The sequence below is a fragment of the Conger conger genome, chromosome 18 (assembly GCF_963514075.1).
Source record: "Conger conger chromosome 18, fConCon1.1, whole genome shotgun sequence".
Classification (NCBI taxonomy): Eukaryota; Metazoa; Chordata; class Actinopteri; order Anguilliformes; family Congridae; genus Conger; species Conger conger.
The window spans coordinates 21,824,754-21,851,424 of NC_083777.1; the positions used below are offsets into that span (position 1 = coordinate 21,824,754).

Here is a 26,671-nt window from a genome sequence, read left to right on the forward strand (position 1 = left end):
GCCACTCCCACATTTACTAGCCTATTTAAACCCAAGGTATATTTGGGCAAGTTAAAGCGGTATCGGTGGGAAAATCCAGGCTACTGATTGGTTCCCTCAATTGCCTGGCCAGTCTGTCACGGGAGTAGCCAGAATAGCGACCTGCGAGGAATAAAACTTCACGTGCACCAAACTGGCTGTATGACGTCTTGTGCACCCAGGTAAAACTTCTCAGTATGTCATCGATCGTTAAAGTCATTTACATTTTATTCATACAGCCTTTTATTTGAGCTTGTAGCAATTCACAATTGCTATAAAATCACGCTGCCATAAACATGCCTTCTGATTCAGTAGATATTACGAAAGGTAATGAAATCGATATGGTCAACTGTACATTTGTCGAGTCTTTTTTGTATCGTCTTTGCATGTTATGTATCATTCTTCGTGAAAATGTAGCAAACGCTCCTAAATGGACCTGTTAGATTTTGTCTTCTAAACGCGTTTTTACGCAGACGAATAGCGAGAAAAATTACATTTATCAAGAAATGAACGACTGTTATAGCATGTAAAATGATCGGGGTGGTTTGATCGTTCCAGATTGAAATGCAATTGATTAATTAATTACTGCCTTGTGCATATGTGATTGGTTACAGGTTACTAGCTACCCAACCAGCTGCAACCATATTGCAAAACCTACAATATACCACAACCTGTGTCGTGGGTATCATAATTCCATTGAGCTGATATCGCAAATGTAACTCGTGAGAGAGGTACCTGATTACAAAAAAGCTATGTTAAGCATTCACGAAGAAAATATTTATGACAGCTGATCTGTACCTTTGCTAACATGTCTCAATAGCAGTCCAAGAACAAATTGGACTCGGCAGCATGTTGTGCTGGTGTTTAGTGATTGCTTTCGAATGATCAATGGTGTGTCACACATAGCAACCTCCGTCTCTATGCCACCTGAACAATTTACCATTTGTCTAAGCTAAAATCGGTCAAAATAAAGTGGAGGAACCTTTCTGCTGTGTATTTTTTAGTCGTCCAGGTTTTGAGTGGTCAGAGCGATCCATTCTAACGAAAGTATTTCTGTAGATTCAGTGTTTTTAGGCTTGCATTTATTTGTACTGTACAACATATGTCATAAAATACTTGAGTTGTGGATTTTTTTCCAGGTACAAACTGGTTTGATTTTTTCCCATTTTCCCAAAATGCTCCAATATAAATGTCACTCTGCACATTTTCCTCAGGTCTGACACAGGGCAGTATCGTGACAGGTTAGTTGCGTAATGTGACCTCTGAGAAATTGGACTAGAATCCATATTCCATACCAGAAAACAATGCTGTACAGTACCTGTGTCCAAGGTACTTGTTAGTATAGTACCCCGCAGAATAAATCCATATTTCTTACAAGAATAAATTGTAGAATGTCTGCTAGAGTGAGATGGGAGAGTGGGGTTTCATAAACTGAGTTGGCAGTCAATGACTGACTCAACCAATCAAAGAAATTTGCACACTGGAGCAAAATACAATTATTGGTTAAAATCAGTGAGTCAAAAATGGCATATGGCATAATTTTAGCTGTCATGAATCCTCACTCTCCCATCAATAATCTTTATTATATATATGTTCATTTTTTTTGTGTTAGTATAAAGGAACACATTTGAGATTTCCAAATATTCATTTTCCAAAAGATTTAATTTTACAGAGACATTTTTGTATTTAATTTTTTAAAAAGTAACATATTACTGTAAACAATTGACTACTTTTTACATAAAAACTTGATCAAGGCTGTCTGAGATCAGAAGCAAGGAGCCAACCAAAGTCTGCAAAAGAACTGTGGCAAGTTCTCCAACATGCTTGGAACAACCTCCCTGCTGATTGTCTTAGCCAACACGGTCCTGCAGTTCTATATCTCAGAGAAGTGATGCAGTTTTACCGCCGAAGGGTGGTCACAAATAATATTGATTTGATTCAGTTTTTAACTATTCTGCCAAATTACTCAAATGTAATGTAAAATGTATCGTATGTTTATTTAGGACCTTTCATTGAATTATTTTTGAAAGAATCTTTTATGTACAGAATAGTTATACAGGTGCCTAAGACTTTAGCACAGTACTGTATATATATTTATTGTTTGTAATGTAGTGGAGGCAGACATTCTAGGGGTCTTCAAGTCTAGGCTTGATATGGTGCTAGATACTATCTAGCTTTTAGGTCATGTAATTATACACATTAGTGGTAGGAAAAGGTGAGCATTGCTGGGGTGAATGGCCTGTTCTGATCATTGTTATCTTATGTTATAATTACAGGCATGTTTCAGTGCTTTGTTTAATCTATATGTATCATACCAACAGTGGTAAAGCTGTTCTTTCCAGGGCATTAATGAAATGCAGCAGAAGTTGAGCGTGAGGAACTTCCCGCTGTTCAAAGAGATCCGGGAGCTTCCGTTTCGCTGCCCGCGGTGCGGAGAACAGGAACGCTTCAGGAGCCTGTCGTCCCTGCGGGCCCACCTGGATTACAGCCACGCCTACCACACACTGCACGACCTCGGCCCCGCCACCAGGTGGCGCCCTGCGGACGCGCTGCTCCCCGACAGCAGGAAGGCCCGGGATGGCCGCTGCACCGAGCGCTGCAAGAGCGCGTCCGTGGAGACGCGTCGCCCGGGAGACCCCGCGGACAAGGGGGGCCCGAAACCCGCTTCCGGCGCCCTCTCCGTAGTGGGGCGCGTCCCTGCGGGCGGGCGGGGGGAGGAAGAGGAGGAGGAGGAGGACGAGGTGGGGGCGTGCGTGCGGCGCAGGCTGGAGGAGATGCTGAGGGCCGCGGACAGCAGCGTGGAGCGCAGGCTGCTCAGGGTGAGCACGGAGCTGGCCCGGGCCGACTCGGAGCTCCTGAGGCACCGCGCACGCTCCGAGCACCTGGCCCAGGAGAAGCAGGAGCTGCACCAGCGGGAGAGGGCCCTCAGCCGGCAGGTGGACACGGCCGTCATGGTCATCGCCACCCTGCGGCAGCAGCTCTGCGTCTCCGAGCAGGAGCTGGAGAGGAAGGAGCAGTGAGTTCAGCAGCTTCCGTTTCTCTGGCTCTCTGTTTAAATAAGGGTGCAAAAAGTGCCTAAAAAGGTACAAATGCTTGTCACTGGGGCAGTATGCTCTAGGTCAGGGGTGGCCAACCTGGTCCTGGTGAGCCACAGGGACTGCTGGTTTTTGTTGTTTCCCAGCACTAATCGATCCATTAAAGCAGTCCATTGCACAGTTAACTCGGCTCACCTGGTTTCTTGGGGCTAAAGTGTTTTTTGTTGTTCAGGTGAAAACAAAAACCAGCAGACCCTGTGGCTCCCCAGGACCAGGGTTGGCCACCTCTGCTCTAGGTGCCTAAAATTGTACCCCTAGGCAAAAATATATAACTAATTTGTTCCTTTCTTTGCACGGAAAATAGACAAATGTGTAGTATCCGAAGAACTTTACTTGATCCTTGATGAAAATATCTCCACTGTCACTTTATTTCAGAGAGTACATCTGTCTTTCCATATATACACAAGTATAGACACGGATTAAGCATAGTCGTGGACTAAATTGTGTTTTGTATGGGGAATCTCCATTCAAAATTGAATTTAATCTCAGCCTAGACAAGTCTCTTGAGATCTGCGTCTGTGAAACTGGCCTGTATCTATCTATGTCCACCTGCTTGTTTGTCTTCCTCTTAGGGCAGGCATAGATGTATGTGTATTAGTTGGTCCATCAATTATTGGTGTGGCATCCAACTCTTGCTATGCACTATGCAAAAAGTTCCCCGTTCTCCATCTCCTGTAAGTGATTCATTGAGCTGGGCACCTTGAAACAGAAAAGTCAGTAAAGTGAAACTTGCAATAACAACTCCTTTAAATATTGCTGGCAGTGAATTACCTTTAAACATAACACCCCCAGAGTTTTATTAAGCGATACAACAAGTCAGTATCATGGGCAACTCATTGAGGGGGGACCTTCCCTTCTAATGAGAGAAGAGGCAACTACTGCCTAGCACAGATGGCACATTCACCATCTGGCTATACCACAAGACACATAGCTTTCAATTTAAATTTAATTCGTTTTTTGTCCATAAGGCCAAATTCATAATATCAATATTGTATGTTCTCAATGATGGTAGAAAGAAGTTCACACTGAAATTTCTAGTGTTTATTTATACATATTTATACATGTTCTCAATGATAGCATGCAACTGCAAGTAAATATTTTTTGTTTTCTTGATTAACTAGGGTCTTCTAAAAGCCAGATGGCCAACCTTCACACATTTTAAATGCAGTAAAAAAAAAAAATCTCATCAAGTTCAGCAACTGTTACTGCTCAGTGCATCCTGCTTTCATCTTTCTTTGCTTTATGTAACATTTGTAGCTCCTGTACTGTAAATCAGATATTTGATATTGATCTGAAGACCCTCTAACCGAGTTCAATGCCAAAGCAATCTCCATTAAATACAGTATACAGTGTATAATTGGTATGTACAGTAACACTCCTGTGAAATATCACGATTTAACCTTGCAACTGTCATATGTTATACTGGCAGAACATCTGGAAGCTGCTGTTCCTGTAACTGCCTCGGCCTAAACCTTGGCAGCCTCGTCACAAAAAGATCTAGAAGAAATGAGCCTTCTCGTTTCACCTCTCGTTCATTCCCCCTCCACCCCCATACTCTCATTTTTTATTCATTCCAGGGAAGCTATTACAATTCATCACTTTCTGGATACAGCTGTTCAGCATGAGATGTGTGGGAAAGTTCGACTTCAGAACTTCATCGAGAACCTCTTACAGCGAATTTCACTCGCAGAGAGGCTTTTGAAATACTATCAAAGCAGTTCCAGTCGGCCCAACTGCACCACTCACTCTGTAAGTAACCTCAAGAAGTTCTACAACATAAAAAAAAACATTCCAAGAAACCTACTCTTCAAAGGGTTAAATGATGCAGTTTGTACAAAAACATTCTTTACATTCCTGCCTGTTTCCAAGATCCAATGTTCCTGTGTATTGTCGTGTATACAGAAATCAAATCTGTTACATTTGACTTTCATGACTTCTTCAGCAGGGCTCCCTTTAGGAAAGTTAGCTTTTCAAATATGTATGGTTTCTATTCTTTTACTGTATCTCAGCAATTAAGTGAATACGTTTTGAAAGGTGTTTGATTGTCACTTATTCACTCAAAATGTGGTCATGAAATCACTCCTGTCTGGCTTCATGGGATGAGTGAGGCAGGGCCACATATGTTGGCCATTAGGAAAATTAGTTTTGAAAATGAGACGTTACTAGCGGCCAATGTCGGCTTGAGGGGGAAACAGAAAATGGAAGGCAATTTCCAGAAAATGTTTTTTTTCCTAAATGTCCATCTGTTAAGGCCACTTTAGAGATAAGATCAGAAATAAGGAAGTGTCTGCTTAATTGTCAGGGGAGAAAGTGGAAACTCATACCTTTTAAAATGTTTCCAGATGTCCCACACCATTGAAAATCGACCTCTGAGAATAACCAAAAGCAGGTAATTTCTGGTGAAAGTTGCTTTCGTTTTTTTGCAGAAACAGAAAATATCAAACAGAACTAATGTAACAGACACATAGTTGCAGTTATTTAAGATAAGAACAATTCTCAATTAATTATTTGAAAACCCCTCGCTGCTATGTGTTTGCTTCTTTACATAATGCGATTCTGTGCCTGTGTAGATCTTTTGCCTTGGCTACACAATAGTATAACCTTACTTACAGGTGGAAATCTGGCTCTGTAATTACAGGTCGGCAGGCGGTCTCCTGGAATCAGGGGACAGAGACACAGAGACGAGGGAACCATCCGATCGAAAAGGGCGGTATTTTCCAAAATTCCCTCGAGAGAGCCAGGGACACACCCCCGACTACAAGGGAGAAGGGAAGAGTCAGCACAGGCCGCTGGCCCACTATGAGGTCTGAGCAGGAAGCCCAGGGCGGGGGGGCCCTCCAGTGAAATGATCCGGAATATTCCAGATTTGTAGCTTAGTGCTATGTTTCTGTCAGCCGCTTGAATGTTAGCCTCCAAAGGACCACAGTTGTGTTTGAAGGCCTGAGCCTGTGGCAGAAGCCTCCAGGCCTCCTAGTGAGGGAGGACACTATTTTGTCTTTTTTCTCCTTTCCCTTACGTGTGCTAACGTTGGGGATCGGTGAACCAGCCAGTGGAGGAAGACAGACCAGCATTGTCTATTCTTATCCCTACCTAAGAACGACCATTGAGAGATGCTGCTTTTCCTTGAAGCAAATTCAGCATTTGACATCTAGGAATCGATCTTCATATGGACACATCTATTTTACAAAATATTTAATCGTTTAATTAATTGTGTCATCGGATATCAGACACCATGTTGTTAGCTGGAATAGTGACTGTAATTACAGTGTTTTTCTTTCAAAACCGTTATTTTTGCCAAATGGTGTTTGTCATTCACCATATAGGGCAGGTTGCTTCTGTTTACAATCTCACACGCTCAATTAAAGGTGCGAATGTTTGTAAGCTTTTGTAAGAGCTCAGTCAGACGGATAAAATAACCTTATACTATTTATTGTCATGTCTTGTTTATAGTGTACTTTGTATTTATTTGATACTGTGTATTCCGTAAAATTGAACTGTGGATATTTGGTAACTAATTACATACTAGGGTTTTCTGAATGCATTTTTTAAAAATAGTGCTGTCATTATAATAGTACTGTTGTTTATATGTTTTTTGCTGTCCGATTCTGAATAGAGAGCAATACTGTGCAATAGGAATAAATATATATTTTCTCTAAACTGATACTCCTCTATGTCCAACACTGTGTTTATACTGGAGAGGTAAATACCAATGACTGCAGATGTTGACTCATAATTAATACTGCTGAATGTTAAATAATCATTAGAATCAGATACTGTGATATTATGGTTTTGATGGTATATGCCTCTGGTAGGGTTATTTTTTTAGGTGGCCAGAAATGTTTGGTTCAGCTTTTCAGAAGTGTTTTTAAAATAACAATATTAAATGCATGACCTGATTATTTGCGTATTGTTGGATCTGCATGTGCTTTCTTTGATGGTAAAACCTGTATTACGATATAATAACTTGCACTATGTTCTGTGGACAAGGTATATTTTTGTTGTGAAAAATCTGTTGGTGCGTAAAACAACAATGCAGGTTTCTATATAACACAATACACCTGACAATCAGACAGATCAAGAAAATGTGCTAACTTAATGTTTTGTCTATGACTATTGTAATATCTCATAATGGGTATATTGATATTACATATGATATAATATATTATAACATCTAATATTTTTGATGTTGAGTCCTGTTGCTTTTGCATTCTGTTTAAGTGGGCAATGTACAAGACTAGTCACTTGTGTATGTGTGCCTTCACTTGGAAAACATGTAGCCTTTGAAACACTGTGAGAAACACAACACTGTATATTCTTACGAAAAAATTGTGTTGCTCTCTGTCAAATCATAAAGAATAAAATTTTAAATGATTTCCTTTGGTCTCTTATCTGTATATGAATCATAAAATGTATTTGGTTTGCATTTAGAACAGTGAAGCCACTCGATGTATGGAAAAAGTATTCTCCAACCCATGAATGTAATATCTTTATCACTTGCCACCCCATGTACCCCATGTGTTTATAGGGTTTTTGTAAGCTATAGTTGTTGTGTCCAGGTGCTCTGACTGATCTTCGGCCGAGCTGCTCAGGTAGTGTTCGGTCTCAGTCATTGTTATCCATGCGAGGCTTTGCTCACCTCTCCACCAGCGGAGTCATGAAGCATTTAAAACTTTAAGACTTTCCGGAAGCCTCTCTTGCCCCCAGTGCCCTTTTATTCCACTCTGTGGTAAGGCTCCAGTTTCTGAACTAGCAGCAGCATTGAAACCCTGCTACCTGTTATCCAGCTATCCTGTCATATCTACTCTTGAACTATGTGTTGTGGTGCAGAAATAACAACTTAGCTACATCTTTTTCCGTTATTACATTTGTCACATTTTATCCAAATATTGAAAACAAATAAGGGATAAAATATTATGCCAAATTTTATTGTCATACAAATGTATATTTGGGATGAACTAGATTTTGTACTGCCTGCTGCATTGATCCTTGGGTGGGGATTGTCGGGGGACCATGCCAGGCAAACCAAGTTCTGCGTGACAGGCAGTGTTGACTGTCAGATTAGTACGGGAATAGCTGACACTTTGACACCATCCAGACAGCAAGTAAGCTGGTGAAAGCAAGGGAGGAGCTGAGGACAACAAGTAATCGAGTTGAACAGTGAACAACCACTGAAGTTATCTACACTGTGACTGCCCTCTAGTGGTGACTCGGTAATTAGCAAGGAGAATGGTGGAAGGCTGATCACTGAAAATAAACTCTTGGGGTGTGACAGTCGTAAATGAACTCACTTTTATATGTGAGATATGAAAGACGTTTTTCAGGATTATAACATTACATAGCACTGAAGGCCCAATGTTTTAAATCTGTGAGAACTGTATATTGGAAAAACACCAGGTCATTCTTACATTACACAGTTAATTTTGAATGTAATAATTTTGTGTACCCTTAAAACCCTTTAATTTGATTTAAAAAGTGTGTACCTTCTTACTTTTTATGTTATCATATTTTTCTTATTGTGTGAAATCCAGTTCGGATTAGAACTGAAAGATAACTAGCAAAGAATGCAGTGACAACAGTGTAGAAAATGGTTAGTGAACTGGGATTGTCACCTTAGCTGTTCCCAGCTGCAGTGCTTCCCATTGAACAAGGTATTTAGCCTGAATTGTTTCAGTAAATATCCAGATGCATTAAAACATTGTATGCAAAAATTTAATCTGTAAAAGAATATGCTAAATTCAAAAATGTAATCCATTATGAATTCATAATTTCGGAAAAAGTAGGTCATCTTGAACCCAAAGGGACATTTAAAATATGGATACAAAATTACAAACTGATCTAACCCTCTACTAAATGCTGTTTTGTATATTGTGGTTATGTGGAATAAATTAATGTTCATTTTAAACAGGTCCGGAGCAATTAATATTACTGTTTTCCATTTCTTGTTCTTAATATGAAGTATTAGTCCACTAGATGGCACAAAATCCTAACAAGACACCATTTGAGCTGTGGGGCTTTTGATGCTGGCATCATCTTTGTATTGCTGCCGTATGTAACATTTGGACAAGCACACAGAAGATGATTTGTTGTCTTTTTTTTTTTTTCAATCAAAGCATCTCCTATAGTTGGGGGGACTTTGTGTACAATTCAGATAATTCAATAATTAAATGATCTACAGTATGCACACACATTTCGTTGTTTTAGCTTCTGTTTATTATCATGGTGGGTTACCAATATGAATAGTGGATGTGTTCATTACCCACAATGGGCCACCTGGTACAAATGAAATGAAACAACACCTTGCATAGCGTGTGGTCCTTAATTTATTTGGAGAGAATCTCAGTTTTGAAAATCCTTTAGACTTGTGGCCATTTTACTCTCACACAGTACATGACACAGAGGCAAGCTCACAATATTTAGGTTTTCATTTCCTATATTAGTGAGCTTTCATCTTTTCATAGTACATCCAGCTCAGAGCTCAGTATTCCAATTGTGGTGAGTTTGAAATCCATGCTCAATATACCACTGAAACACATCGCTCACCATAAAACTGTGCACTTTGTTCTTTCAGCAAACAAAAAGCCTCAGTGTTGTGAATGAAATGTGTACAGTAGTTCATTGAAGGCTGCTCATTTGGTCCGTTCTCCTTGTCCTCGGTTTCTCGGTAAAGGTCAGAGGTCAGAGGTCACGGTGCTCAGATGAATGAGGATGTTGTGGATGAAGTGACCAAGTACGGAAAAACTCTCTGACTGCAGATGACAAATTCTGGTGTCTGTGTTTACTGAATGATGTAATCACTTAATTTAGTCAGGTGCGTTGGCACTTATTCTAAAGAGCCCAATAAAAAACATTTAGCAAGCTTTGGTTTTGTTTTTCATGCTGCCGCTAAGGAATTGTTCAAGTAGACAGCATACACATGCGGCATAGTATTAACATGTCCATCAGTAACATACAGTACTAGGTAAGCATGAACTTCAACTTCAACAATAAACACAAGCAACATCTGTCATCCATGTTGGCAAACATCTACTGTGCACTCTTAAGTGATCGGTAACAGAACATTGTTTAGTTGGGTAGGATGTGCTACAGTGAAATACTCAAATTATTGTGAATCTAGGCTCTCGCATACTAATGTGGGCTGGCCCTTTCTCTCCAGTGGTTTTTGCTTCAGAATGAAAGGGGTATAAGCATGCTTCAGTCTACAAGAGTGGCATGTCCTACTCGTGAGAAACAAGGGTAAGTTGTAGGGTCAAAGGTGAAATTTCAGAGGGAACCATATCTTCCATCAAGCACAGGAGATCGACCATACTTTTAGTATGGCATCTTCAATGAGCCACAGTACCTGGAAGTCGAAAAGATATTATAAAATAGTTTGTGTATTCGCATCATTTTAATTTGATACCTTCATTTGTACATAAAAGACAAAGCCCTTCCAAACACCAGCTTGTCAATAAATAACAGTGTGTCCCCATGGCAACATCCCAATAAATTGTTGCACATCTCCAAGCTATCCGAATCTCACCTTGGTGTATTTTCGAAAGAACACAGTTTTCATTTCAGTTTTTCTAGTGTATGGATTTTAGCTCGGCTGTGTCAGCTGCGAAGTTTAGCCTGTAGAGGAGAGGAAGCAAAATGAAAAGAAACGATCCAAACAGATTGACGAGCCCAGACCGATGTAAAACAGACCGTGGGCATGGGAAGAATAAAAACAGCTTGTCCTGTGTAAAATTCAACACCCTAGCTGCTGCTCGTTGAGTTACGTCAGCTGGACTGCGCCGATCTGAAGGAAAGGTTAAACGGATATACTGCTCCAAATGGCTTGGTTATTTACAGGATACTGATACAGTATGGAGGACTGTACAGAGGCATGCCAAAGCAGATGGTGGTTATGCTTGTAGGAAAGCTTTGGAAAAAACAGCATCTGCCATTTTATTTTCAGAGAAGATTAATGCTATGCGAAAGAACAGTGCGGAGAGAAAGAAATATAACCTGTATCTGTATTTCTATTTGGAAAACAGGGGTGTATCTGTTTGTCTTGTGTCAATGTGTGACAAAACGCATTAAAATGTGTTTCACTGTCTTATACTGATGGCTGTTGTTTAATTTCCCGTTTAATGTTCGCTTCTGCTGCTAATGTCTTCAAAATATCATTGGTCAACTTCAGTGTTTTTCTGGATAGGGTTTTCAGGTTCAGATAGGCTAGACCACAACTGCAGTGTAACTGTGTGAATATTTTCACACTGCAGATTTAATGTAGATCTTTCATATTTATGTAGTAGACGCTAAATGTGATTTGTAACTGATTACTAAAACTTTATTATTATTACCGATTTATATCTGACATTTTACAGTGTATAAGGCAGAAATGTATATCAAATAGCTCTGGAAATTTACAGGACTCTTCAGCTGTAACAAAAAAGAATGACTGTTATCAATTTTCCAACCATCATAAGGGGACAGCATTCATAGCTATCGTTCTGTCTCGTATGATGAGTTTCAGATGGAAAATTTTACAGAGGATGAGGGATAGCCTATCTGTCACCTTTATAGCAGTGATCACTGAGCTGAAATAACAATACATAAGGTCAGGTTCCCAGATTATGTTCTGTGAAATGCGTTACGCAATGCAAATGCAGTGTCTGTGTTTATATCTTATTGTATATGTCACTTAGGATCTGTGCCCTTGCACTCATAAAAGCAAGGTTTGGGATGCTAAAATACAAGAAAATTAAGATACACAGACAAAAATCAGGAAGTGTTTAGAGGAAGAAGGCCCTCAGCCAAAATAAATAAACTCTGCAGAATGGAAACATGTGTTAGAGGCTTGAGCTCCACTGACCCTTGGCCCTTGCAGGACCATGATGTGGGGCTCCAAGATGGAAATAAAACTGGATTTATTTAACTGTTCTGTCTTTGTGTCTGTGAGGTGATTTGTCGTTTGTTCGTATGTGTCTGAAAGCAACAGGGAAGGCTGTAGATTCAGAGTTTAAAGAACTGAAAGGAATATCATTGGCTGGCATTGGAAGTAGTCTTAGAGGTAATGATGCCCATTTTTTCTCTTTAGTGTGCTTCTTGATTTAAATTTGGATTACACACAGAAAATGATAGAAAACAAGATACCCAATGCTACAGAGTATTACCCTTTTATTTTCCTTTTTCCTCCGTTTGGATGTTGCATTTATACAAAAGTTCAACGTTTTAAAAACTTAAAGACCGGATTAGACCGGTAGCTATGGGCCAGCACATCTGATGTCACTGGCCCCTGGACCCTGCACAACCCCCACCCAGTCAGTCTCGTTCCCTCCACTGCAGCAGATTAAAGCACATGAAGGACCTTCCTCAGAGGACAGAGCCAAGTGCGATAGTCCTTGTCACGAACGCCCAGCCCTTAACCCATGTGCTGTTGCATTTTATAAAATATATACAGATGTCTGAGGCGAGTAACATCCCTTTCCTTTCCAGCCAAATAAGGGTGAAAGAGTGGTGAATCACGCAGAATACACACGAGCGCTGAATAAACACGTCTCATGTGAACAGTTGCATCCTCTCTGACTGTTTGGGCCTAAAATTCCGCTTTTGAACCCCTTCCCAAACCTGGTTCTGGGGAACTGTTGGAACTGTACTTTCCTCTAGGGTCCCTGGATTTGATTTGCACTTCATTGTATGTCGCTCTGAATAACAATGTCTGCTAAATGCCTGTACTGTAATGTAATGAACCACAATGTCTGCTGTGATTGATTATAAAATCAGCAATGAATTTAGATCCAAGGACCCGTGTCAGATGAGTCACTTGTCTAATCAATGTATTAAAGTGATAATGGGAACCAGTAGGCCCTGTATTTGTTGGACACAGCTGCACGTCCCTGGTACAGGCTAGTGTGTCTGAAAGACTGCATGAATTAAACAATGAAGATACCTGATTCACAAAGGACATAAGATGCTCATGTTGGTGGCTTTCCCCAATAAGCAGATCAGGCAAATCTGGAACCTGGACTGAAGAAAGCTGTTCTTTTAGCAAGGTTTTACTCAGCACTGTTATCCAGCTAACTCTGTAATCCTGCATTATGAAGAATCCCCCCAGCGCATTCCGAGTAATTATCATGTTTTTATCTATTTTAGTCATTTATTAAATAACCCATTGAGACAAATGCATTTCAAATCCATTGCAAATGTTGTTTTTAGATTGCTTCTTAATTGTGTTTGAAAAGCCGGGGATTTCCAGTTTCACAGTTGAATCTTGGCAGGACGGTCAGAGCAGACGTGGACCTGATCACCTTGGGGACATGGCTGCAGAGGTCTCAGAACAGCTCTGTTTCCTGGATACACCCAGTGGGACCACATCAGCGTAATGCGCAGAATGATCTAAGAGCTCTTCGGTTTATTTCTTCCCCTTGAAAATGATATACTGTACATAAGAAAAAGTGAAAAATGCACACACATATACAGTCACATACAGCAACTGCATCATCATTGCTATTTTTCTCATATGAGGGTATTAGTTTATTAGCCATCGAGAAAAAAAAATGACAGTCATTATTGTACGATGCTTGTCCCGTCCGCCAATCAAGGCAGAGCCAGCCCATTAAAGCTCTCATAGAAATGTACTTACAAAATGTCCTTATGTTACAAAGATTTATACAATTACTTTAAGGACAGCTTCTGGTGAAGTTTTTCAGGATTTCCATGATAACAAAGAATAATATATACCTAAATACCATACTCAGGTAATCTGGAAATAATATACATATCTGCATCACATGCATCATATTATGCAATTCCTTTAGATCTTGGAACAGGAAGAAATTATTTATCTAGCCATTTAAAACCAGAAAAAAAAGGAAACTAAATAATTTTTTTGGGGGCTGTAACAATTAAGGTTTTAAGTTGTGTTTAAGTGTCATTTAACCTTAAACTATTTTTGAAATATGATATTTGATATAGCAAATTCCATGCTTTTTCTTCAACGATCACAACTCTAAAATCCAGATGGAAACAATCAAGTATGACATAGTATCCTGCTGGTGCTTAGTAACCATGGCAACTAGCTGTTCCCAAAACAAAAAAAACATGGTCATGCATTTCAATTTCTGCCTGGTGAGAACAATCAATTGCAGTGGAAAATCTGCTGTGTAAATGATCTATCTAGCTCTTGTAATTACAATTTAAATGCTATTACTGCACTCGCTGCTGGAATAGAACGGTTTCTCAAAATAGCATTCATTCCAAAACCAGAGGCTGAATTGCAATTCCAAACACAGTATTATAATGCAATTCCACAGGCCAAGTGATATAAACATAAGCACATTGCTACAGCTTACGGTCATAATTTATTATTGTGCAATATTAGAATGTGAAAGAATATATTGAAGCCATCTGTAGACACAAATAGCTGTGTCTTCATGTTCACCGTTGATGTTTTTAGGAAACATGACCTGTAGGTTTATTGCAAAGAAGCATAATAGAAATATACAAATATTAAACAGGTTTCGGATTTATTGGCTGAGTCACAGAATAAATATTTGCTCAAGTGGAAACTGGGCTTAGAACGGTTGGGAATCACTGCTGTGGAGGTTATGAGCATTGGAATAATGAATTGAGGCCTCAATTTTGTGCCTTATCCATGTTTAATTTTAGCATGCAACGACTGTATTGAATTGGAATGTATGATACTGTATGTGAATATCCGATTATGCTTAATGTGACTACTTAATGCACACTTTTAAGATTCTGAAACCAGTTCTAACTGGACTGCATGTGCATGTCCATGTGCATATTCAAAAATGACCTTCACAAGAAACATTCCCTATTGATCAGTGTAAAGAACAAATATTTGTATTGCTTCTCTGTTCTAAAATATGCAAGCATTTATCTTGAGAGCGGCCAACTTATGAATTTTCATAACCATTCAGAATTGTTAACATATTTTAACAGAGTTTTATTTTTTATTTTTTTTCTGTTTCTTGGAAGATCAACAATGGACTCATTGAACCTATAACAGACTCTGGATGCAAAGAATAATGATGAGAAAACCCGGAGAGACTGTGGACTTTTATTGAAACAAAGATTTACAGAGAATCCATAATACCCGTGCTCCACAATGACATGCGTGGTGATTTCAGGAGAAAAGAATTCCTCCGCTCATTGAGGACTCATTTGCTAGGTCTCCACAAGAAACAAAGTTCACTTCTGTGTGCAAGATGCACATTTTAAACAGATGTGAATAATATGTCCTTTCTATTCAGGATCATTAACAATTGGAGAAGCAGAGGAGGAATTGTCTACTTTTCACTCACTGCATCACTATCAACGCATTCAAGAACTTGGTGCCCGGTAATAAGGAAATTAATGTCTGGGAAAAACTTTCATAGTTACACAGAGATACAGATAAACAGATAAGTAGACTACACACGAAAGTCGGAACAAGACACCTAACACCCAATTGTTTCTGACGAGCTGATTGGTGCCTTTCACCATTGGTGTGTGTGTATGTGTATGTGTGAACGTGTGAATGAGAGGCATTCATTGTAAAGCACTTTGGGTAAAAGTGCTATATACTGTAAATGCAACATGGTCTGCAATAACACACACATACCTTTGGACAACATGGTCTGCAATAACACGATAAAGGTGCTTGTCAATTGCTCAAATATTAGAGCATTTAGAACATCATAGTTGTGTAATGACAGGATCAATATGTTTGCTTGTTTACTGTCTCTCACAATGTGTAATGTGAGCTATTTTGTCTGATTTGGTATAAAAAATGTTATTGCACTGATACTGTAACAGTACATTTATATATTTTTATATTAAAAAGTTACAATGAATTTGTAACTACAGTATGATTAGATACATGTAGGTGTACAACAAGGGTGTCCATTAACTTCCAAAGCAAAATTAAAAGGCATTTAAATGTTCACACAGGGCTGTGTTGGTTATGGTTATCTCACGATCCCAAGAAGGTATTACATTATTAAGGATACATACAGTAAGCCTATTCCATAATAAATAAATAAATAAATAAATAAAAGGTCAATGTCCTGACTGACTTTGCTCCTCGCGCACGCCAAGGAGTGTGACAGGGTATGTGGGAAATGTAGTGCGATTTCCTTCAAATGGGCTATGTTATTCGTGGTGATGATTTATGATTAATGTAGGCAATGCATATATATGTTTATGTTGAGCAAGCCTGGTTTTAGGGTCACAGTTAAATACTTTGAAACTGCGTGATCTTATTTTTTAGAGAACGTTCAATTTAAATAAATAAATAAATAAAAACCTGGAAAAAACGACATGTCCCACAATGCACTATTTTACGTCCGTCACTGCGGACGTGTGAATCAGATGTGTTCGAATGGGGAGGTGAATAGACGCAATAAAGATGAGCGTTCTGAAGGTAATTGATATTACGATATTATTTAATAGATTCAAATACTATTATTGACAGTTGCAGATATATAGGCCTGCTTGAGATTCTTATTTAGACGAAACGGGCGGAGAGACGTACACATATAACACGGTTATATACAGCAGCTGTGAGAGGCTGTGCACTTGATTAAAACGACCGTCGTTGCATATGCTAGCAAGACGATTACAATGCCCCGGGACAACATGACCTCCCTCATCCAAAAGATTGCCAGGCAAGCCTTAGTTACCTTCAGAAATCAGTCTACATTTGGGGATAAAGTATTTTTGGAAAATCAAAGTAAGCTTTACAGCCTTCTGGCGGAAATGAGGGCGGCGGATCTACAGATTGTACCGCGGAAAGTTGAAAGCTCCCCAATTTCTATACCCCACAACCCGCCGGTCACATACATGCACATATGCGAGACCGACGCCTTCAGCATGGGGGTTTTCTTGCTAAAGAACGGAACTTCCATCCCTCTGCACGACCACCCGGGGATGAACGGAATGCTGAAAATTCTCTACGGCAAGGTCAGGATTAGCTGCTTCGACAAGTTGGATCAGCAGTCGGAGGCAGCGAGTGAAACGCAGTTCACGCCACCACTCTTGCCCTACCAAAAGGACGCTCTGAGGAGATCCATGCTCAGGTCGGTCGGCGAGTACACGGAGGAAAGCAGTCCGTGCATTTTGACGCCAAATACAGACAACCTTCATCAGATTGATGCAGTGGACGGACCGACTGCGTTTCTCGACATACTGGCACCCCCCTACGACCCAGACGACGGGAGAGACTGCCACTATTACAAAGTGCTTACTCCGGTTTCAGGAGTGGTAGACAAAAAGGCAGATTCTCAGGAACGGAGAGAAGTGTGGCTGCTTGAGATTCCCCAGCCTTCAAACTTCTGGTGCGGCGGGGAACCCTTTCCCGGGCCCGAGGTCTGCCTGTAGGCTAAACAGTGCTTCGTGCGGTGTGGGTGATCAACGAAGCAGGTTATGAAACGAACTTTTGTATACAGACTGGACGATGAAAAACGTTTGAAGGAGCTATTTCTTCGTGCGTTTGCTTGTTTTTCTTCAACTATCAGCAGAATTCTGTTTTCATGACTGGGTTCAATCGTATTTTTATTTTTTAGTGACGTCGAATAGGCTATTTAAAACAACTTTCACTTTCCAGCTGTAGGCGTTTGTTATCATTATGTATGTGCCTACGCTTGTTTCAAAGGCATGAACTCAATATTGGAGTGATCAGCTACAAACTCGGACTATCCTTACAATAGACTTGATTTATTTGAAAATGCACTGTATTCAGTCATTCGCTGCATGGTCTTTGCATTCGGGACGTATAGTGCTATTTATAAAAAATGAAATGTATCAGTTCTATATTTTCAGATTGATTCAATTTCCAAAGGCATTACGTTTATTTGTATATGACGTAATTATGAATGGGTTTTGACGCAATAAAAGTGAATTAACTTTTCGATGTGCCATTTAATTTCTTTAGTATTCACAGCTGTGCTTTTACTACTGTGTTCTTCTTTTAATTTTTCATCAGAAATAAAAATATTTCTCTAAGGATGTGTACAATGCTAGTAATAGCTTGCACACATCCTTGGGCATAGCTTGTTCCTAAAAACATGTTACTCACTAATGATACCATTACTAATTGAAAATATGTTTGGAGAATCTATTTTTATATTTACCTAAAGCAATTTTGCTTATTTAAGGAAGAAAAACGATGAACCCACGGCACTGTTTTGGGGGATGCCCTTTAAATTGTGTTCTTAATGTGATGGTTGCATCCATACAAATATGTATTAGATTTACGCCAGTTTCACCTCCTAGAAGTCATGTTTTTGTTCTTTTGTTCAACAAACAGCCTTGCATGCATTAACTGCTCAAGGTGGAAAGAGTGAAATCTGTTCTGAATTATGTATAGCATCTTAAATGGTACACTTAGTTGATTTTGAGTGTTATGATTTCTTACTGTAAAATGAACATTGGTCGCCTGTGTACAACATGTATATGGCAGGCCCATGTCTTGATCATAATTTACACTTTTGACTCCTCTGTCCATAGAACATTATACCAAAAGGTGTGGGGATCATCCAGGTGCTTTTTTTGTAAATGTCAGCCAAACTCTTGGTTAGCTGTGGTTTCTGCCTTGTTACTCTTCCATGAACCCCATCTTTGTCCGGTCCCTTTCTTATTGTAGTCAAGAACATAATCCTTAGCTGAGACAAAAGAGCCAAATCCTTCTCCTCTGTACTTGTCTTTTCGACTTGTTGGCAGTTCCCGGTCGCTGACGGGTATGGGCATAACGGGGAGCAATTACGTGGTTAATTTTCTATTTCTCTGGTCGTTACTACCAGGTCACTTGGAGGGGCTCAGTCTCTGACCCACGCCCCCTATGGACTGGTGTCCTGCAGGGCTCAGTTCTTGGTCCCCATCCTCTCTCTCTACATCTCTTGGTTCTGTTATCTCTTGGTTCTTCCTCCACAACGTCTGCCGGATCCCTCATCTTCTCAAGGGGAAAGCCACCCACCTTCTAGCCCAGTCGCTTTGGATTAAAAGCGTCTGCTAACTGACTAAAATGTAAGTGTGTAGCAACCATTGGGTAATGTACGGCAGCCATTTTGAATCCAAACACTTACCACACAGCTGCTCCACAGGCGATGGCTCGTTGTGATGCATGTGCTACCAGTGGTTAGTGCATTCTGTCATGTGATATGAACTGACATTTTGGCTCAAATAATATGAATACTTGGAATAGAACCTTAGGAAGAGTGTGGAGTATTCTTGATTTGAACAGTGCTGCATGTCACTTTTTAACAAAGTGAATAATGAGAAGGTTGTAGCTTTTCCTTGTGTGTTTTAATGTACGAAAAAATGTATGTCTGACATTAATCATCTGAACTTTGCGTAATGTATGGGGAATTAAAGTTTATTTTCAAAGAGACTTCATATGCAAGTATTCTAATGCTGAGACTTATGTAGTAAAATGCAGCCATTTCTCAGTCATCCCGAGATGCAGATTGCTTAGTTTTATGCAAGGTTGTATGTTTGGCATGTTGGTCAGTGTCCTCAAAGGTAGTATTGGGAACGCAAGACTCCATGAAACCTCAGAGGGGCAGAGTTGTCGAGTGACCACTTCATAGGGGATGAATATGATTTTGTAATTTTCACTCGTGGAATCAAAATGATCATCTGTGAAGTGAGTACGGTTTTGCACCATCTCATGGTTAGGAACAGTATTGTGACAATACCAGCAATATTATGATATTTTATGGCTGTCTTTGTTCTGTTACTGTACATTTTTACAACCTTTGCAAGTTAAGCTACCGGCCAGAATCCTAGGATTTTTTCAGTACAAATATTCACTTAGTTGAATATTAAGTTTGTAGGACATCACTGCTTCAGTACTGCTAAGGATTTGTGTTCTGACTCATCACTGTTGCAGGCCTGCTCTACATAATTTCTGTTCCAGAAATCTATACCCTTTCATTTTAAACTCTTGATCTACATGTGAATGTACAGATTGTCACAAGAATATAGTAGAAAATAGTTTACTTCTCAGCAGGGCCGTGCAGAGAGATATATCTTACCAACATTAACGAATGAAAATGTAATGACAGCACAACAATTATATATATATGTATATATATATTTAACACAAATCAAGGCGGCACATCGGGTACTTGGTGCTAAATGGGCAGGTGCACCTGGAGCCCCCCACCCCCCTGCACATGCCAGATTCACATATTGATACAACACCTGTACACAGTGACGTTCAGTGTTACTTCAGCACAAACAAGGTTCATGTGAGTCCACAAGGGATGAAAATTACTCTTATCGGCAAAAAAAAAAGTGTTTACCAGAGCTGATATACACTATATTTGCTTTGTTTACTATTTTTAGCTTCTCGTCCAGCACCCAGAGTTGTCTTTTTGTGTTCTGTTGAGTCACACTCCATGAAACACAAGCGAAAAAAAGAAATGAAACAACGTTCTGACTCACTTTCTACAAACCCGGTTACAAAATTAGGCAGAGACAGGTTTGATCCAAATTTGGTTTTATTTGGTCTTTTGTCCCCACGGTGATTGGGAAAATATTGTTCAAACATCACCTTAAGTGGTTGGAAAAAATACTTTGAACATTACGATTTGATTTTGAGTTGACTCATCCAGCCAGTGCGAGTTGGGTCTAATAAGGAGGCCTACATTTCTAGCTAGTTTTTAGAATATGAACCCCGCTGTCAGGGTTAAAATACGCCCTGCAGTAAATTCTGTACTATGCAAACATTATGACAGTTTGTTTGATCCAGTAACCTACTGAGTGGATGTGTTTTCTGCGTAAAACGTCAGTTGAAGTTAAATATTTTGTGGGTCTACTTATATCGCTTTGTTCAATTTATTAGTTAGCCGTTGGCAACTATTTTACTAAGAGTATTTACAAGTAGGCCTATAATGCTTATTAACGGTATTATTATTTTTACTTATTTAGAGTTCAACGCTTCATTCACATTCGAATAAGTGCAAATTAGGTCAACTGGAAAAAGACTAGTATGTTAACACATCTGCATTTAATATCTTTAATAACTTTATAAAGCTGTATACCTATCTCAAGTAATCGTAGCATCATTCATTCGACGCAGTGTAAGATCGGTTTTATGTATACTTTCTGTTAATTAATTGATGAATTCGTTCATTTACAATAAATCCTCAAATTGTGTCCGGGATTCTATTTGAAGCCGGGCCTCGGGCCAAATACAAGCCGGGGTAATATTGCCTACCAGTAGGGCTATCAGTCCATGAGCACTAGAAGACATTGTTTCCATTTAACTCAATGAAATAAAAGAGCTCTTCTTAATATTTAATATTGTTGGTTGGTTTAATACTATTGCCAATGAAAAGTCGTTGTCCTACACCATGGGTCTCCAACACGTTGCTCTCAAGCTACCAGTCGCTTGCCGCCCCCTTCTGAGTAGCTTACCAAAAGCTGAAGCATAGTATACATTTAAACACAATTGTTGCCGCGAGGCATTCCAGCCTACGAATTTAATAAAAAGTAAATCAGGCAAAATTAAAAATTAACTCAATTTAGGCTACTTGGCTACACAATAAGGTTTCCATGTATTTACACCACAGCGCACGTTCAATGAATGAATGAAAGCGGCTGTCTTGACTCGCAATAAACAGACGGGAGGAAATCCCGACACTCATTCAACTACATAAAACTTAACAGTGAACCATCAAATACCCCCCAGATTTCAGTGCCCACCAGTCCCAACATTTAGCAATTGAATCAAACAGTCCAAAAGTAAATAAAATCCCAAACCAAAGCGAAAATCTTTTGATAGCCTACCGGTATGCTGCTCCAAACGAAACGCATGTCTCACAATAAAACGCACTTTAGGAAAAAAAAGATCCATAACTTGCTGTTATCTACGCTAATTTGTTATTGTTCATGAAGGCGTGTCTGGCAAATTGGTATTCTATGAAGACGCATCTGTTTTGGCTTTCATGAATGGTTTAGCTACTCAAGTTGCGTTTCTGAACGGTTACATGAAGTATTGAACAGTGTTGGCCCACTTTAAGTGTAGCCTTTTACTTTATTTCTAAGAATAAAATTCTACAATAGAAGCCTAATAAGAAATAAAGGCCTGCCTCGAATACAAGCCTGCCCCAAATAAAGGCCTGTGCTTTGTGCAGCCTAAGTAAATAAAAGACCCCGGACACAATTTACGGATTTAAGGATTTACGGTAAGTGACAAGAACGGCCGATGGTCCATGGGAAAGGGGAGCAGTTTGTGCGAGTGCGTAGGCTAAAACACGAAGGTCTGGGTGAATAAATAGCCTGTGTATAATACATTATTTCAGCTTTTCAAATAAACTAACTGTTGAGCTTCGTGTTCGTGGGGCCTTGGGTGGGCATGCACACGGTTTCTTTGAAGTTACCTTGTGGATACACTAATAATTAACTGACCGTTCTGTGTTCTGAGTCACTGCATATCGTTGATGATTGTCTTTCTTTCTGTCTGATGTGAATTTTCGTGTGTCTCCTTCGTTCGTCACTTCTGGCGAATTTTTTGCCACAGTAATCACATGGGAACGGTTTCTCTCCGGTGTGCGTGCGGATGTGCGTGGTGAGGTGGTCGCTGCGGCTGAAGCTCCTCATGCAGATGCGGCAGCGGAAGGGCTTGTGCCCGGTGTGAATTCGAATGTGTCTGGTCAGCTCGTCAGAGCGAGAGAACCTTCTGTCGCAACATTCTGCTGGACAAGAGAACGGCCGCTCGTGAACAGGTGTCTTGCACGGTCTGTTCGGATACTTCCTGGGTCGCAATATCGGTCTCAGAGGCAAATTCTGGGGGTTGTGAACCGTAGGTAGTCTTAGGCCGTCTAAGGTCGACCCACCTAATGTAAAATTCCTGATAGTGTTCAGAGGAGTGAGAGGGGGCTGGACCCTGATTGAGTCCATTGGACATATGAAGGGTTTTCGGTCAGGAACAATCTGGATGTCCCGTTGGCATGCAGAGTGAAGTAAATTTGCAAAGTCCGAGTTAATGGGGAAAAGAGAACAGTCTGTGGGCGTCCTTGGTGATTGGTAGGGCGGTGGATGATACAAAACGTGAGAAGTGGATGTTGAAGGAAAAACGCATGTGTCTTGGTAGACCTCTCCGTCGTCCGCGTAAGGTGGTGGCGATGAATAGACGCTATCAATGGGCAGACTTTGCGTCACAGTGCAGCCCGGAGTGTCCGTGAACTGGTTCGGAGTAATTGAGGGTATCGCCGAAGAGGGCGTCGAGCATGACTGGGTCATGCCCAAGATCCCCGCGTTGACGATGTTGATAACACTGTCTGGATTCCAGTTACTACTTGAAGAATCGATAGAAAACTTCCCCACATAGGCGAAGGCTTGGTCGCGAGGCGCTGCTGACTGCGCAAAAGTGTTGGAATAGAAGTCGAGAAAGCGATTTTCAAGTGTAACATCTCCATCTGCGAAAAAAGAAAAGAAAAGAAAAAACATTAACAGGTTGGACATTGATATAGTAAACAAAGTAGCAGCAGCACGGAACACCTAAGTATTTAATATAACGATTTGGGCAATACTTATACTTTCAGAGTAAGTAAATGTCATCAAACATAGCCAATTAATGGACTGCGTACTAGTGGTAATTAATTCCATTCCATTACATTGCAAAGCATTTAGCAGTCGCTCTTATCCAGAGCGGCGTACAGCCAAATGATCACTGATCAGTCTTGAAGCAATGCAAGGGGTAGTGCATTATGCTAGCAGATAGCAGATACTATACTAGAGATGCGCTCTTGATAACGGAATATAAGTACTTTTACAGAAGCACAAACCTTCTGTATTGTAATAAAGGTAAAACGTTACTGTCACGTCACTATTACATTAGACACCATCAGAAAAGGTGATAGTCTAAGCTTACCTGCGGAAGTTCCACTTATATGGTCGTAATTCCCTCCCAATTCCCCATCTGGAAAAACTGTTACTGAAGTTTGCACAACTGCATCCCCTGAGCAGTTCTCTAGGAGAGGGCGTCCGAAGCTGAGGTTTACTGCGGCTTTCTCCAGGGATTTGGCCGTCATTATTTAGCCTGGAACGGGATTACAACACGTACAACACGTGTTATTGTAAAACGACACTTTTAAAATGTGCGTGGAGGCAGATATTTGCAGCCTACTGTCCTATTTCTATGAATTAAGTCGTTACAGATCCTGTGCGTGGCTCTGTACGCTATAGTCTATATAACGGCTGATGTATTGTGAATGACAGATCGTGGTGGCTTGGCTCGTTGTACCATGTATTTATGGAGAGTCAATGAATGTACAGTTGCGTCATTGACCATACAAGGGCTGCATTTTAAAATGGCTTTTCTCGGATGGGATGTCGAAGGGCAGGCTGTTTATCAATGGATAATTCGAGGTGTCTGTTTGAATTAATGAATCTACTGCACTTGAAATGGCACGATAACTTGAAACAAGTAGTCAATTTTATGTAGGCTGTAGCATGTGTCATACAATGGAACGTGGGTGGGATTCACGATTTTAATGCTAAAGTAATTTCTTTCTGGGATATTCTGGTCCACCTCCCACTTCTTCATAAAAGCTTTAGACCGGTAAATGGAAGGAACACCCACTCCCAAATGTGGGGCTCATTCCAAAATATCAATGTCTGAAGTGGAACATTACAAAATTACAGCCACCTCCACCAATGCTACTGTCACATCATTATCATTTTAAGCACCAGTAGGCTACTTGTGCACAAACTCAAAATGCCAAGAGAAGTCATAACTGTGAGTAATGAGCGAGAGTGAGTAATATGTGCGATTAGTCAAACCTGTCTCACAGATTTAGTGATTTAAATCAACAAGAAGGAATTGCACCTGAAATCCATATTGTCTCCTGTGTTCATCAACAGATGATGTGGAAGAGGCATTTGAAGTAGTTTACATATTTTTTTTCATTTAAATATGCTGTAGTGCTTAACTTTAGTTGCTCTTAATTCATTGTGACATCAGAAATTGTGCGGAGTACCATGTGGTCTCCTTGTTCCAGCATGTAGTCTGGCTTAAAGGGCCATTGCAGCAGACAGTGGCAACATGTTTGCATGCAGAAAGCAGCACTCCTTCACTCGCTGATCTTTAACCCTTTGAACAGTACCTTTTATGGAATGTATTTTTCTAAATTCTTAGTCTGTGTTCTAGAAATCCATTGCTTTCAATTGCCACTAGTGATTGTTACATCCGCATTAGAACATTCTAATCACACGTTTGTGATCTCACACTTAGAGTAATTGCTTTCACTGTTTCAGCCTGGCTCCAACTTCTACACAATTAAAGAAAATGTGTTCTGTGGTGGGTGGAGTAGATGTGTCTGTCTCATTTGCATAAAGCATTCTCTAACCAATCAGGTGCTGGCAGTGTTCTGTTTTATATTGATCCGTTTTCCAACTGGATATTTGATTGACATCTATGTATGACATCGCCATATCCAGAAAAAAGTACCGTGATTTGGGCAGGGCCAAAGTGCACTGCAGATTTTTCAAAATCTATATGCAGCGGAACACACTTTTCCGACCAGTTTTTTAAGCCAAAATGATATTATCAATGTTGAAATAATGGCATGGATTAAAACACTTCACTATAAAGTGAAACACAAAAACTTTTACAAAAAAAAAAAAAAAGTTTTGATCTCGGATGTAGTTACCTTTTAAAGGGTTAAAGGAAAGCTTGGGTTTGGCCACAACTTTATTTCACACGTAACTACAGAGAATATGAAACACTGATGAGTTGCGGGCGAAATGCTGCTAAATTCTGCAGCGTGAACAGAATGCGTGTCTTCACACAGAGGGGATGTGGGTGTGAGGTGCTAAATGGCTTATCGGGGATGTTGAGTCACAGTGACCACTCGGGACGGGTTGCTGCCGTTTTCATCGCCAAGACAGACAAGGTGGTTAACTTTTCTTAGCCATGTTGTCGGTCTGAGCCCAGTCAAATGCGTATTTGAAATACTTCACTTCTGTATATGCTGGTAACGTTTGAAATCACTGAAGAAATTCAGGGTCATTTATTATGTTTCAGCAGGGTCAGCCCAGCGAGGGACTGAAATAGCTGCAGTCTGTTCAGCACCTCATGTCCCATGTCCTGGCGTTCTCACCTTTAGATCCGTGTTTTGATGATTCCTTCCTCCGGGGTACAGTTATATTATAACGCGTCTGTGGTGTCAGTTGATATAAATACTCAAAAGGTGCCATAACGGGACATTGCGTTGGCTGTTACCAGATTGTCCAGTGAGGTAGTTCCTTTGCAACGTCCCCTCCATCTTGAGTCACTCTGGGGAGAGAGTGTGTTTGTGTGTGTGCGTGGGGTGTGTGTGGGGTAGAGGGGTGTGTGTGTGTGTGTGTGTGTCTGGGGAGAGAGTGTGTTTGTGTGTGTGCGTGGGGTGTGTGTGGGGTAGAGGGGTGTGTGTGTGTGTGTGTGTGTGTGTGTGTGTGTGTGTGTGTCTGGGGAGTGAGTGTGTTTGTGTGTGTGCGTGCCTGTGTGTGTGTATATGCTTTGGCAGGCACACCCATCTTGATGATGGTGATGATCAAAGATTTTTAAATCGCAAATGGACATTATTGTAATAATAATAATTCAT

The 26,671-nt window shown here is 40.3% G+C and overlaps 3 protein-coding genes across 3 annotated transcripts; 2 read left to right on the forward strand and 1 right to left on the reverse strand.

Moving 5' to 3' along the window:
* Positions 1 to 100: 100 nt before the first annotated feature.
* On the forward strand, positions 101 to 7,488 carry znf365 (zinc finger protein 365). The gene is made up of 6 exons (XM_061228765.1): positions 101 to 200; positions 1,233 to 1,259; positions 2,340 to 3,034; positions 4,691 to 4,862; positions 5,456 to 5,502; positions 5,752 to 7,488. Exons 3-6 carry the CDS (start codon positions 2,373 to 2,375, stop codon positions 5,921 to 5,923), a joined length of 1,053 nt encoding a protein of 350 aa, XP_061084749.1. The 5' UTR covers positions 101 to 200; positions 1,233 to 1,259; positions 2,340 to 2,372; the 3' UTR covers positions 5,924 to 7,488.
* A 9,017-nt stretch (positions 7,489 to 16,505) lies between these two features.
* Positions 16,506 to 17,988, forward strand: adob (2-aminoethanethiol (cysteamine) dioxygenase b). The gene has a single exon (XM_061228513.1). The coding sequence runs from the start codon at positions 16,704 to 16,706 to the stop codon at positions 17,457 to 17,459; it is 756 nt and encodes a 251-aa protein (XP_061084497.1). The 5' UTR covers positions 16,506 to 16,703; the 3' UTR covers positions 17,460 to 17,988.
* Positions 17,989 to 20,323: 2,335 nt separating this feature from the next.
* Positions 20,324 to 24,163, reverse strand: egr2a (early growth response 2a). The gene is made up of 2 exons (XM_061228593.1): positions 23,959 to 24,163; positions 20,324 to 23,503 (listed from the first exon to the last, which is right to left on the reverse strand). Exons 1-2 carry the CDS (start codon positions 24,116 to 24,118, stop codon positions 22,485 to 22,487), a joined length of 1,179 nt encoding a protein of 392 aa, XP_061084577.1. The 5' UTR covers positions 24,119 to 24,163; the 3' UTR covers positions 20,324 to 22,484.
* Positions 24,164 to 26,671: the final 2,508 nt, after the last annotated feature.

Bases quoted from the DNA above. Each gene is read 5' to 3' on its own strand.
- znf365 (XM_061228765.1), top strand. From the start codon at position 2,373: ATGCAGCAGAAGTTGAGCGTGAGGAACTTCCCGCTGTTCAAAGAGATC. The intron at 4,863-5,455 runs GTAAGTAACCTC...AAATGTTTCCAG, and splicing joins CCAACTGCACCACTCACTCT to ATGTCCCACACCATTGAAAA. The intron at 5,503-5,751 runs GTAATTTCTGGT...CTGTAATTACAG, and splicing joins CTGAGAATAACCAAAAGCAG to GTCGGCAGGCGGTCTCCTGG.
- adob (XM_061228513.1), top strand. From the start codon at position 16,704: ATGCCCCGGGACAACATGACCTCCCTCATCCAAAAGATTGCCAGGCAA.
- egr2a (XM_061228593.1), bottom strand. From the start codon at position 24,118: ATGACGGCCAAATCCCTGGAGAAAGCCGCAGTAAACCTCAGCTTCGGA. The intron at 23,504-23,958 runs GTAAGCTTAGAC...CTTTTTTCGCAG, and splicing joins TATAAGTGGAACTTCCGCAG to ATGGAGATGTTACACTTGAA.